Source organism: Paramormyrops kingsleyae, chromosome 3, assembly GCF_048594095.1.
Source record: "Paramormyrops kingsleyae isolate MSU_618 chromosome 3, PKINGS_0.4, whole genome shotgun sequence".
Taxonomy (NCBI): Eukaryota; Metazoa; Chordata; class Actinopteri; order Osteoglossiformes; family Mormyridae; genus Paramormyrops; species Paramormyrops kingsleyae.
In genome coordinates, this window is record NC_132799.1 from 11,500,280 (window position 1) to 11,513,070 (window position 12,791).

General features: G+C 40.9%; 1 protein-coding gene across 4 annotated transcripts in view; it reads left to right on the forward strand.

Annotated features, from left to right (window-relative positions):
* The window catches only part of inpp5a (inositol polyphosphate-5-phosphatase A), a 119,516-nt gene that overhangs the window by 86,335 nt on the left and 20,390 nt on the right, over window positions 1-12,791 (forward strand). For all 4 annotated transcript variants that reach the window (XM_023840775.2, XM_023840795.2, XM_023840784.2 and 1 more), the window contains exon 9: window positions 389-473. In XM_023840775.2, the coding sequence (XP_023696543.1) occupies window positions 389-473 (85 nt within the window). The remainder of the gene's footprint in view (window positions 1-388; window positions 474-12,791) is intronic.

The following is a 12,791-nucleotide window of genomic DNA, read 5'->3' on the forward strand; positions in this document are numbered from 1 at the left end:
ATAAGTATACAAGCCACACAAGCCGAACTTGAAAATTACTCACTCAGCTTCACACAAACTTGAACTTACTCACCCCCCCCCCCCAATACTCAGTCTTATGCTACTACAAGAAAAAATTTACCAGATGCATACTCTATTTTTACTTCCATCCAGTTAATAATAACACATGCTATTTGCTAATATCTGGGAAGTCAGAGATGGAAAGCAGGTACTTCCTGCTGCCATCAGGTGGCGCTGTGTTCCTCAGAAGAACCACTGAAAACAAACACGGGCCATTAATGTCAAGGGTGCCTCTCACTGCTCTCAATTTATTAAGATATATGCGGCATTATTTGGGTGTTCTGAATCAAATTCATTTTGTTTATTTATTATATTGTTTTTTTTGCAGGATTACAGACCAGCGGTATGAAAGAGTGCCATATTTTGTCTTCGGGGATTTTAACTTCAGGCTGGATTCAAAGCAAGTTATTGAGGTAGGCCATTTTATTTCATTAGGATATTATATAGTGACTAACCATTGTGTGTGTGTATGTGTGTATACACACAGAATATCACAGAATTTAATTTTTTTTTATTCAAATGTAATTTATTATTATTATTCATAAGAATGAATGAGGTTATTAGTTCCCTTTTAGTCTGCCACTTAAGGCTTTCTTGAGGAGCACGTTTGTGAAGCTTCAGAACCTCATTAGCTCTCCACTGAAGACCGTCTATTCTGTACGTTTTCTTTGGCCCGCCACTGTGCGTCACTCTGGGATCTGGGGGAAGCTCCGTGCTTAGCCATAATGGAGGGGTATATTCTAGGCCCTCTTCCTGGTTGGTAGTATAGAGGTGGAGCCTTGGGCGTTCAGATTTATGGCTCATTATCCCCTTCTCCAAGGCCAGCCCAGCTGTGTTTGCCCTCCAAGTGCATTGTTATGTTATGGGTGCTCTCACCCAGCAGAGAATAGAGCGGTCAGTTGCTCCTCACTACGTGCAAATGAATCCCCGAAAGAATGGGCATGCTGTCATTTAGCATTCCTCATTATGAGATAGGGGTTGCTAGATAATGAGCTGTAAAACGGGAGAGAAAAAGGACACTCTGATAAGAGTGGGATCACTTGTATGGTAATTGCTGCGCTCACAGACAATGCTGTAGCTGTAGTAACTCACTGCAAGGTGCTATTGTTCATTTGGAACAAGCCTCATGAGAGTAGTGGATGTGTGTGTGTGTGTGTGTGTGTGTGCACGTGGGGGGGTGGGGTGGTGTTGCTGAATTAAAGTCTCCGGGTAAATGGTCCAGAAGACACTCTGTGGTGACCCAGGTGCAGTTGCTGTACAGTGGAGTAAAGCTATATATGTTCCTGCCTCTAGGGGCAGCCTTGACCATACCCCTACCATGATGGTAGTAAACTTAGTCTTGGTTTTCAGCAGTAACTTCATTTGTTTCTTCAGGACATTCATATGTGTCCTTGTCTACTTACGCTATGATGTTTCCATGGGGTCAGACTGGATTCTATATATTATAGATTTATTGGTGCTAAAAATAGGATAATATTGAGGTGTGTATATATATATATATATATACATTTACTGTAGCATACTTTAAGAACTTTAAGATTTTTTTTTTTGGACCTGAAAATAGAAATTATCTGAATAATTCCTTTGAAGCATCCATCTAAAAATGTACTCCGAAGTCAGAATAAGGCATGGCACATGTTGTAATACCTAATATATACCAAACATTACAAGTACGAAATGCTTTTTCATTCTTATAACAAAATGAGTTTATACTGTTAGAGAAATGCGGAGTTGGTGACTTGGTTGGTGAATTTTGCTTTGGCTCCAGTTCCTGTTCGTGCCAGTATGATTTTCCCATGCTGTACAGAAATGTGCTATCGCCTTGCACTGCGATAGGTAAACAGCAGCAGAGGTCTTATCCCTGTGTCTACCACTCAGAAAGCACTGTTTAAATTGGAGGGGTCACAACCTCTTTTCTATAAATGTGTAAGGCTGTGTTCAGCTCAGGTCTGCTTTTTCCTTTCACATGCAGAGGTATCATTCCACCTCCAGTTGTTGGGCCAGATGTTGCCGATTGATTTTTGTGGCATGGAGAGAGGAGGCCTCTCCACAGGGGGCTTTAGTTTGGGAGGGGGATTCAGGAAGTCCGGGCTGTGGACCATGAAAGACCCGCCCCCAGCCTGAGAATTAAAGGTGCATTCTTCCCCATTGCAAGTCTTCATCGTTGAATTGAATTGTTTTCAGATTTCTGCATTTTTTTGGTCTTATTTTATTATTATTTATTATTTGTCCAGTTGTTGATTGGGAATTTTATTGTTAGGAGAATGCTTTCTTCAGCTGTGCAAAGTTCAGATTTTTAATAGGATATATGTTCAATTATGGAATAGGCTGCCTGCAACCTCCCCAGACGTGTCTCTGACAGCAAAGATATATTTCGGTGCTTTAATGACAATTAACGTCAGCTGCACAATTATTGTTCATTTCCTAGTCCTCAGGTTCAGATTGGCCATAGTGTATTGATTGTGCATACTTAACATGAGATTGATTTGGACCAACACTGGCCCTGTTTGCCGTTACTGAGTCTGTCTCATAAATCTCCACAACTGTAAGACTAAATTGAGACTGGGAATTATTCACCATAAAGCAGCATCCTTTTTTTTTTTTTTTTTTTGTCAAGCTTCAACGGTTTCAGAACAAGGAAAATGGCTTAAAGTAGAAGTGGGAATTATGTGTTGTGAAGCATCCACATGCTTGAGCCCCTTCCAGGGTGCTTGGTGTCCTCCCTGCGTTCCTCAGCTGCGATGTAACCCGGGTCCACATTGTCCTTGGCTGGACCCAGGTGCCGGATTCTTAAAATGCTTTCACCATTGGGTCAGTAACCACTGGCTGTGACCGGCCCACAGACCAGGGCTCACTATTAATGGTGACAAACAGAAGGAATTGGCTTCAATTGACCTGCATTCAGGGGGCCTTTTCACAGCAGGACAAAGGACACAGCCACGTGGGTACTAATGGTAGCCCTGATCTCCACTAAGGTGGTCCTCCTTTTTACAGATGATTGAGAAAATCTCCAGCTTTCAGCTTTGGTCAGGAAGAGGTTCAGTCACTTAGCCTCTAAATGCTGTTGAATTGCAGGACAAGCTACATACATAATAAACAACTTGGGATTTTGACCCTTTTATTTCTCCGCCTGTAGTTTATCGACAATATTTTATCTTTTCAAGCAGTCTCCCAATGTTGGCTTTATAAGGAATTAAGATTTTGATAGTGAAAAATAATGTACTGCACAAAAGATTTTTATGACCTATAGGTTCAGGTTACATTAATTTTTCTTTATTTCTTATTATTTTTCTGTATTGTAGACCAGTTACCATTCACTTGTGCATTTGGACTGAGTCATGTTAAATGCATGCTAAGGCAGTCCATGCGTGTCTCTTTGTGACTTCAGTGTCATTGGCGTGAATGAAGGATGACCACCTGTGTGCTGGAATGGCTGCAGTAAAGTGAGAAAAGTGCATGATGGGAAGTCTGAAACCCCTGGGCGACCAACACAATGAATCAGGCCTCCTGACAGCACCGAGGCTCTGTGCCTGGATTCCAGTATATTTAAAATCCCTCGCAATTAAACTTAATAGAATGTAAATTTAATTTCGGGAAAAATTGCGCGCTTCGTGCTGGGCGGTCCAATTTAAGGATTGATAGAGGGTAGCTAGGAGGTTAATTGCTGACATGATCTACTGTCCCCGTGACATGACTTGTGCCCATTTTAATTGCAGTTTATAGTTGCTATGCATCAGATTTCCTTATGCGCATATAGCGCTAGTTGCCTTTCTCTGGCTCCATGGCTGGAAATTGGCATGGCGAACTGTAGAGGTGTTTTAAAACAGATTGAGGATTCCTCACATTTCGTAAAGCTGTGGAGCACATAGCTATAGGATACGGTAGTGCCTGTGAAGGCAAGATCTTATTCCCTTTGTCGTCGTCTTTCTTCACCGGAGTGCCATTAAATTAAAGGTGTTAGTATATATGGCCTGTGGTCAAAATGAATGCTGTACAGTGTGACTTAATGACAAGCAGGGGTAGTTTCCGAGTACAGCGTGCTAGTGACGTGTGAGGTATTGGTGTGTGGAGCAGAGGTTACCAAAAGCAAGATGCTTATTGGCCAACAAGCAAAAAACAAGACATATCATTTTCACACAATAAAAGATCTCTTCCTCTGTATCCTCACTTGTATCGTCAAACCTGACATTCGTTCTTTCATTCTGGTATAAATCAAAGCATTGTATTCTAATTAAGTGCAGACTACATTAGTCAAGCTAATTAATTTTGCAATCCATCCTTGCATTAGCCAACAGGATGCAATCACTGGCTTCCCCCTTTACACACTTGACTGCAGCCATAACCCTTCTACTGCATACATCCCCCCCCCCCCCCCCCCCACACACACACACACAAACTGTACTATTCCAGACTTTGTGGGGCCCTTCCATTCATTTCTATGGACATAACCCTAACCCCAGCTATGACAAGCTTAACCCCTACCCAGCCTTAGCCTTAACCTTAACCGTAAGTAGCCAAACAAAATACCTCATTGCATTCACAGATTTTATACTATTAAGTTTCCCCCAAGGTCAGAATAACAGGTATTTATCACATTATGGGGACATTTGGTCCCTACAATGTAACATATACATGCCCACACACACAAACAAACTCAATATCGCTGTCGTCCTGTCAGTATTGCTATAGCTCTCCCCTGCGCCTCCTAAATCATAGCAAAACATCTGGTGACAACTAGTTAAACTTAACAAGCCCCCTCCTTAGAATAAGCTCCCACTGCCACGGCTCCAATGACACCTTGAGCAGAAGTGATCTGGAAGTAAACAAGAATTCCGTGTTGGCGACAGTGTCGGGTCCGGCCATCAGGGTACCTTTTCCTGTCAAGTGTGACCCTCCCACCTCATTGAACAGACCCTGTATGACCCATGGCTGATAAGCTCACTTTTCATACACGTACCCTCAGAGGAAACAATCCCTATTTTATCTGCGCTACACATCACTATAAAGCTTCATTATCTGATAGATGACACAGAACGGAATAAAGGAAGACTATTCCCAATGGACAAACCCCGTTTTCTGTGCACGCTTTCTGTTTGTTTGAGATGTAAATGAAAACAAAAACAAAGAGACTCTGCTCAGTGATGGAACAGAATCGTCTCTTCTTTGATCGAATCCTCTGTAATTAAGACACGCACGCAATTAGTGGGATTTCAGTTGGTGCTTCCTGGTGACAGAGGCTTCATTAACGACGGTGTACTTCAGCCTGGCTCCGCGGGTTCCTCTGTCATTGTGTCGTGGAGAGCGTGGTACCCCGCGGCAGAGAGCACTGGGGGGAAGCTGGGACCGGGGCCGTGACACGGGGGCAGGGCACTGCCTGGTGCCGGCGTCTCCGGTCGCCCCTGGCCTTCTGGCCCAGCTCTCGCTGCGTTTGCTCGTTTGCGGACGCACCTGCATTTTATCTCCTCAGAGTTCGGTCCTCAGTCCTGTTACTTTATGTCCTTTCGCACATAGACAAACGCGCAACTGTGCCTGTGTGTAGGGAAATGCAATTGCCACCCACTCCTTAGACTGTGCCTTATAGAAAGACACGACATGAAAAAAGATAATATAAAAATGGCAAACAAAAATAAAATGTTAAATATATAAAATAAAAATGTTTTTAATAGATAAATGTTTTTACTGACTTTTTAAATTGTCTAATGCTTTATTTTTTTAATTTTGGGGGTAAGAAGCCCTTGTTTTAGAGTTCTCATCATTAAGATTAACGTTTCAGGAAACCAAAACAGCCAAAAAAATTTAAAAAAAAAACAAAATCTGATGATTGACACCTTCAAGGACATGCCCTGTTCTTAATTAAAGTTGCGCATTTAATGGGAAAGGGTTGGCAATATTGGCTAAAAGCACAGATGGTCTAATTAGACAAACATAAATGAAGGCGGACGAGTTGTATATTAATGCAGAAGCATTTGTATATGCTGGACAAAAATGTGTCATTTAAATTACTCAGAATAGCATCATTCACTAATGAAGGAGGTTCATCGTTTTGGTTTAGTCAAAGTTTCTGTGTATAAATTAAAAGTTTGGGGGGGGGAGGGGGGGAATACTGCGTTGAAAAGAAAGGAAGCCCCCAGGAACAACAGTGGTCTTTTATTCACTTCAATGAAATGTAGCATAAACTGTTGGACACAAGGTCATCATTGTGTTTTTCTGTAGTACTTGTTTGTATGATGTCAGTCTATTTTTGACTTATTCAGTCTGCTTTTGCAGTCACACAATAATAGTTTTTTTTCCCTCCCCCTATGTGTGTACAGCGTGCCAAGCGGATCCAGGGCACGCTGTTTGTTGTCCTGTCACTTATGTAACAGTATATTCAAATTGCTGCTGATCTGAGCTTTAAGAGGCAACCAGCCTGCTTCCTGTACTGAAATGCTTCTTGAAGTTAAGTGATACAAAGAGCATCTCCTTGTACGTACCTCATCAGCCAGATCCTGAAGTTCAGTAATGATACTCTGAGCTGCTTACAAGTGTTTTTATTCAGGCAATTTCACTTTCTATTTAAAAGTGTTAAGAGTTGAAGAACACAAGGGGATGTAAATTGAATGAATTTACATTCAGCAAGGCGAGAAAATACCTGATAGTAGTTGCATTTCACTATAATTTTTTATCAGAAAAATTGAGGACACCCACTGCATCAGTGTGGGTATTATTTTTGCAGAAATGTCATTGTAAAACCTGCTATTTCACCCGCGCCATTTAAACAGCCCTGCTCGCTGACATTAAGAAACGCTCCTCTCTTTCACAACCCTGGATAAATATCAAATGATATTTAAAAGGCCCATAAAGTGTCACATTGAGAATTCATGGCTTTCATTCGACTCTTTGCTCTGTGATTTATCCGTGACGGCCATATTGGCTCACTCTTTCAGGGGCTTTTTTTTTTTTTTTTTTGTTTTAGGGGTGCCCCAAAACAATGTGTTTCAGGCCCATTTCTCCTACAAGGCTTTCCTTTCAGCTTGCTCAGAGGACGGGCTGCGCTAACATCTGTTTGTGTCCGGAGCCAGGCGGGTCCTATGCCTCAGTCCGCCTCGCCGCTCCCTTCCCATCCACGGGGGCTTTTGTTCTCGATTTCATGCTATCAGAGGGGCTGCATGTTTTCCTGCGTGAAGTTGTCAGGGGCATAAAAGCTACGGAGTGGGGTCACATCTAGAGGGACGGCCATGAAAAATTGGTAAAATGTATGACAAAGCCCACCCACAAGATGGTTGCTTAGCGCAGAGTAGAGTTAGGAGGGCTGGGCATTCCTTCTGTACCTCTATCCCTGGTTGAGTTATACCACAGAGCTTTCTTTCACCCTGATGGACAGGCGCATCATTTAGAGCAAATGGGGCAAACAAATAAAGGGAAACTAAAATGAATCATTGTTCTTTGTTTCAGTAACATCATTGTACTGGCTTTTTCAAACTGTACAGAGGGAAGGAGAGAAAGGCCTTCTGAGTGACAAAGAACTTTATCTTTATGCATGTTAGATTGGGTGTGTCCGATCTGGACCGCGGAACAAGTATATTAGTTTGAAAACAGAAGCATCTTGTTATGGTGCTATTGCGTTACAATTGAAGTATGTCGTTATTTTTTTTCCCAATCAACAATATTAGTTAATTGTACTTTCGATTGTTGCTTTTGTAGTTTTTGATTTTTTCTTGAAAGAAAAGAGCTAATATTGTTGCGTTTAAGCTATCTTGACCGCGATGGTAATGAACTAGCTGTTTGGCCAGTTTTGCTAATCGCCTGTTAAAGATATCTGTACTGACCATATTTGTTTTATTCTGTACTAGCCGTTCTGTGTCACCCTTCACTGTGCACTAATCGCTTGAAACATCTAATTCCATAGGGGCAATATATCTCTGTTGTTTGATTAGAAGATTCTACAGTATGGTAAACTCAAGAACCTATACATGTTTTGAGTAGGCCAGACACAGTACATAGTTGTCTGCATGCAAAACAGAAACAAAAAGAAGAAATCCCACTGTTTTTTCTGTAGTAAATATTGTTTTGTAGGAGAAGTTTTTTTTTTTTTTTGTTTTTGTTAGGGAGCTGGCTTTTGTGCTGGTTGCAAAGAGCTGCGCTCCTGAGTTAAACACGTGTTCAGCAGCGTTGGAGTACTTTTTAACATCAATTCATCAGGAGGAGCAGTTCTTCAGCTAAGTGTTTTATTGCCATTGAGAGCACTTAAGAAATTTATTTATGTTAAACAGTCCTGGGTTCAAACTGCTGAGATAATGCAGTAATGAGGAGGTGGTCTTGAATTTTAGGATTAAACCCTTCGTTCGTCTTTCTTTGTACAGGTGGCAGTAATGTGTCAGGGACTTGGCCTGAAACAATAGCACCTCTTTAGTTGCCCCAGAATGCAGTATAACGCAGGCTGTACTAACTTGTATAGACACAATGCAGCATCTGCTAGGCTTTTCCTGTAGGGTTTTTTTTTGGGTTTTTTTGTATTGTACTGACAAATGTGTGGCTATCTATTTGTGCGTCTCTGTGTGGAAGGAACAAGAAAAAGAGCAGGGGTGTAAAGTTACCTTACAACTGTGTGTGTGTTTGTGTGTGTGTGTGTGTGTGTGTGTGTGTGTGTGTGCGCGCGCATGCATTTGTTCCACGGGGCTCAAAAGCTGCCGGATTGTGTGCAGAACCCCGACAGTGTGGGGTCAACAGGGTCAAAGTGATGAATTTTTATGGGCCTGTTGCCTGTGTTTCAGCCCAGACCCAATTCTCCGTGCGCTGCACTGCCTCTGAAAGACAACCAAGCAGGGCAATTTGTTCTTCAGGGCCCAGGAGAATGGGCCAAAAGATGAGTTAAAAACTGGGGGGGGGGGGAGAGAGCACAGGCCCTTTCCTGTGGTGACATCCCCACTCTGTTGTGCTGAGATGATTTGTGGCCTGTCCATTATCTGTCTTGGGGCAAATGTGCATTTAACTGGGACCTAAAAGTTACAGGGGAAAGAATAGCACTTCTTGGAGGAGCATTTGTTATTGAGAAGTTTTCCAGATGTTATATGCACCAGATAAATGGTTGTATTATCTTTGTGGCCAGTTTCATAAAGCCCCAACTACAGTCTTCACCAGGACTCACACAGTGGCCATGTCCTGGTATATATAGTCAGGCTTAATATTAACTGTGGTACCCACAATGGTGTCGACTGATACAGAGTTAAGTTATTGGTTTGTGTGTCTTCTTAACTTGTTCAGTTTGTCTTACAGAAATACTCAGACCCAAGCAAAATGACCCATAGTCTTAATCGGGGTCATACATTCTCATACTTGAGAATTTGTTTTTGCTGGATTCAACTTGTAATTTCACTCTTTGTTGTAAGTGTGCACAATTCATGATATTCTGAGGACAGGGATATGAGGGACACAAATGATCCAAATTCTAGATAAGTCATTAAATTTGTAACGCACAATATAAAACCGGACAGACTGTAGAATTTGCAGATGTCTCAGGAGAAGTAGTGATGAGCTATGTTGATCCATTTTTGGAAAAAAAGGACATTAAATATGATTCAAGTAAATGAATAATTTGACTGGAATTTGACAAAATAATCCCATAATTTCTGTGGAACTGAGAATGAGTTAAGAGTTAAGCATACTGAGGGTGTTTTGAAATATATAAAATGTTAGATGTGTTTTTTAAATGGTGTAAAATATAAAAGGCAATATGTCTCAAACCAGTAATGTGCAATACCTTAGTCATTTGTTGTTTATTGCCATTTTACTGGATAGAAGCTTTATCTTTGTTAACTTTTAAGATGAAAAAGTTTTACTTTTGTGATAATGGGCTATTAGCCATAATTATGTAATGTTAGTCATTTCTGAAGGCTGTGAAACGGTGCAGTATCAGTAAACAGTTATTTTTTGTTATGAAGCATAAACACAACATATACTTTAAGTGTAATGTTTAAATTATTACTTTATGAATGTAGAATATTAAGTAGAATATTATCAATTTACATATTTAATTGATTTAGGGTTTCTGACGCTTATCTAATAATAGGTGATCATTTTGTGTTAGCACTGTATTCTGTGTGCCTTGTTTTTTGGCTTGTGTCAGTGCTGTGAGAATGGTGTCAAGTTTTAAATATGTTTTTGAGGACTGCTAACTATTATTGTATGCTGTTTGAGAGACACTCCTCATGTATTTGGAGGAATCAACTATGTCCCCACACAGTTTAGAATGTCAGAAAGGTAAAATATATGGATGATAATTCCTTTACCCTTTATCTGTAATACATACGTTCTCCTTGAAGTGTATAGATCAATGTGGAGTTTTCTTTTATCTTCCTTGTTGGTGACAAAGATTATCCTTCAAGTCACATATAGATTGCTATGACCGTTACCAGCATAAAGGGAAACTTGCGTTTGACCAGCCCTATAGCTGTCATTCAACCCTATTCCTTTCTACATCTGATCTTTGAGAAGATGAACTTTGACCGAAGTCCAAACTGGAATGGACATCCCAGAATCAGGGAAAACATGCTTTTCCAGTATCTCATGTAGCAGCTGATACTCTGCCCACCACATCCGTGAGAATCATAAACAACATATTTTAATATTTTATCCGAACAATTCAATTGTAATTGCATGTTTAGAAATTTAGATTAATTATTTGATTAACATGCCTCTCATCTAGTGTGAAAGGAACCGGTGTCTTTCCCAAGACACATATATTGTCTAATATTTCTATATTAAGTAGAGACAAGCTTCTGGGTTAGCTTGTGTCAGAATCAGCATTTGTACTGGACTTTTTTCTTAAAGTATGCATGTTACTTTGGTTAGAGCATCTAGGCATCTATATGTAAGTACTACCACGGAGGTTCCATTCATTGTTCCGCATTAGGATTGTAATTTCTTGATGACTTGTGAGCCCAGCATAGGGTGTAAGTTGCTTTGCTGTTGTGAAGAACATTGAGTTGGTTTGACCTGGTAGTCCACACTCGTTGACTCGTCTTGACGTAACGTGGCATAAACACTTTCTCAATAAATGTAGATGTATGAGTGATGTCACTCCTCGGAACACTGGCTGAACCAAGTATGTTAGAGTATAGTATACTCCGGAGGAATACTTACTGAGCTTTCGTCCAAGCTTTGTCAAATGCAAAATTTCCTCCTAGTTATGTTTTTAAAGTAATAGTTTGTATTATATTGAAAAATCACTGTAGATGAGAACTGTGTGTGTATGGGGGGGGGGGGGGGGGTGTCATACAAGACTCAGAAGCATCATAGGGGAACCCCGGAATGCAAATTCAGCTGCTGCATTGTAAACTTAAAGTATGAGCTCATGGGCTTCAGCTTTGAGAAGCAGTAAAAGTGGTAAAAGCCCCAGAGGGAACGGAGAGGGGGGGGGGGGGTGTCCATCAACAGTGACAAGCAACTGTGACCCCCACCGTCCAGCTACCAAGCAACATTTGGCAGGGGTTTCAGCCACTGGATTATAAGAATAATTTTAACATGAATAGAGAAACCATTTCTGTACCCTAAAACTATAGTATTTCATTTAAATAAGCTGTGTATTTGGCACTCAGACCCGGACTGAATTAGCAAGAGATTTCTGGTTGGCTGATTTTTGGATTTGTGATTCTGACAGGAGAGATTCTGAAAAGAATTTATAAAAAAGACAAATGCCCATAAAAGTTGGTAATTTGAAAGATTAATTTGAATAATATGCCTTTTCCCATTCTCTGCAACATTGTTGAAGATGTGGACTGTAACCTGCTTTACTTTGCAGCAAAATGGCTATTGCTGCTAGCTAGCCTTCACTGTTACGTATTTTACAATAGAAAAATGAATTTCCTGAATCGCTGTCTCTACCGGGTGGCAACAATGACATTTTGACAGGAAAAGTAACTCTGCCTTGCCCTTTTTTAGCTCCTTCTTTGGCCTATTCATCGCAGAAAGCTGCTTAAACGCACTTAAGCGCATTTGCATTTGGATACCCGGGAACCATATTGACCCTGCGTTTGGAGGGCCTAAACGAGTGAAAGATGGAGCGATTTGTTAGGTCTTTAGAAACCAGCTCAAGAGACTGGGAGGCTTGTTCCACTTTAAGTTTCTCTGGGTGTTTGTTCTAATCTGGTGTGCCGTTTCGGGAAAGCAGGACTGATTTGTGACATTTTAGTCTAAAGACCTTTTTCCTGTTATATTGGCTTGACCTGATTAACTAATCTGTGCTTTGAATTTAAATCAGCCGGTATACCCGCGGCATGGTATGGGAACCACTGGCTGGCGGATTATCTCATTCAACTGTCTTCAAACACAGATGGTCAAATGTTTAACTAATTGTTAAAAGAGTCTACAAAAGGGAATTTAACCATGCACATGGTTCTTAAGGTCAAGACATATTGCAAAATGTGGGGAGTGAAACGAAAGGGATGTTTTTGTGGTTTGTCTGAACGATTAAAATGTATATGCATCAATGTAGAAACAAATGTGTTTATGTTTGTTTGGAGTGATGGGTAACATGGAGAAACATGCCCCCCTTAACTCCTCCCTCCTCTGTAGCTGGCTGACTGACATCATATGGGTTAAGGTTGAAATGTGATTTCTGTTCTGTGGTTGTGGCACAGAACAGTATTTGTTGGGTGTAAGTGACTGTGTGTATGTGCCTATTTTACAGGGGGCTTGTCCATCAACCCTTTTTTTTTGAAATTGTATGAGGACAAAGATATTGCCTTACGAAA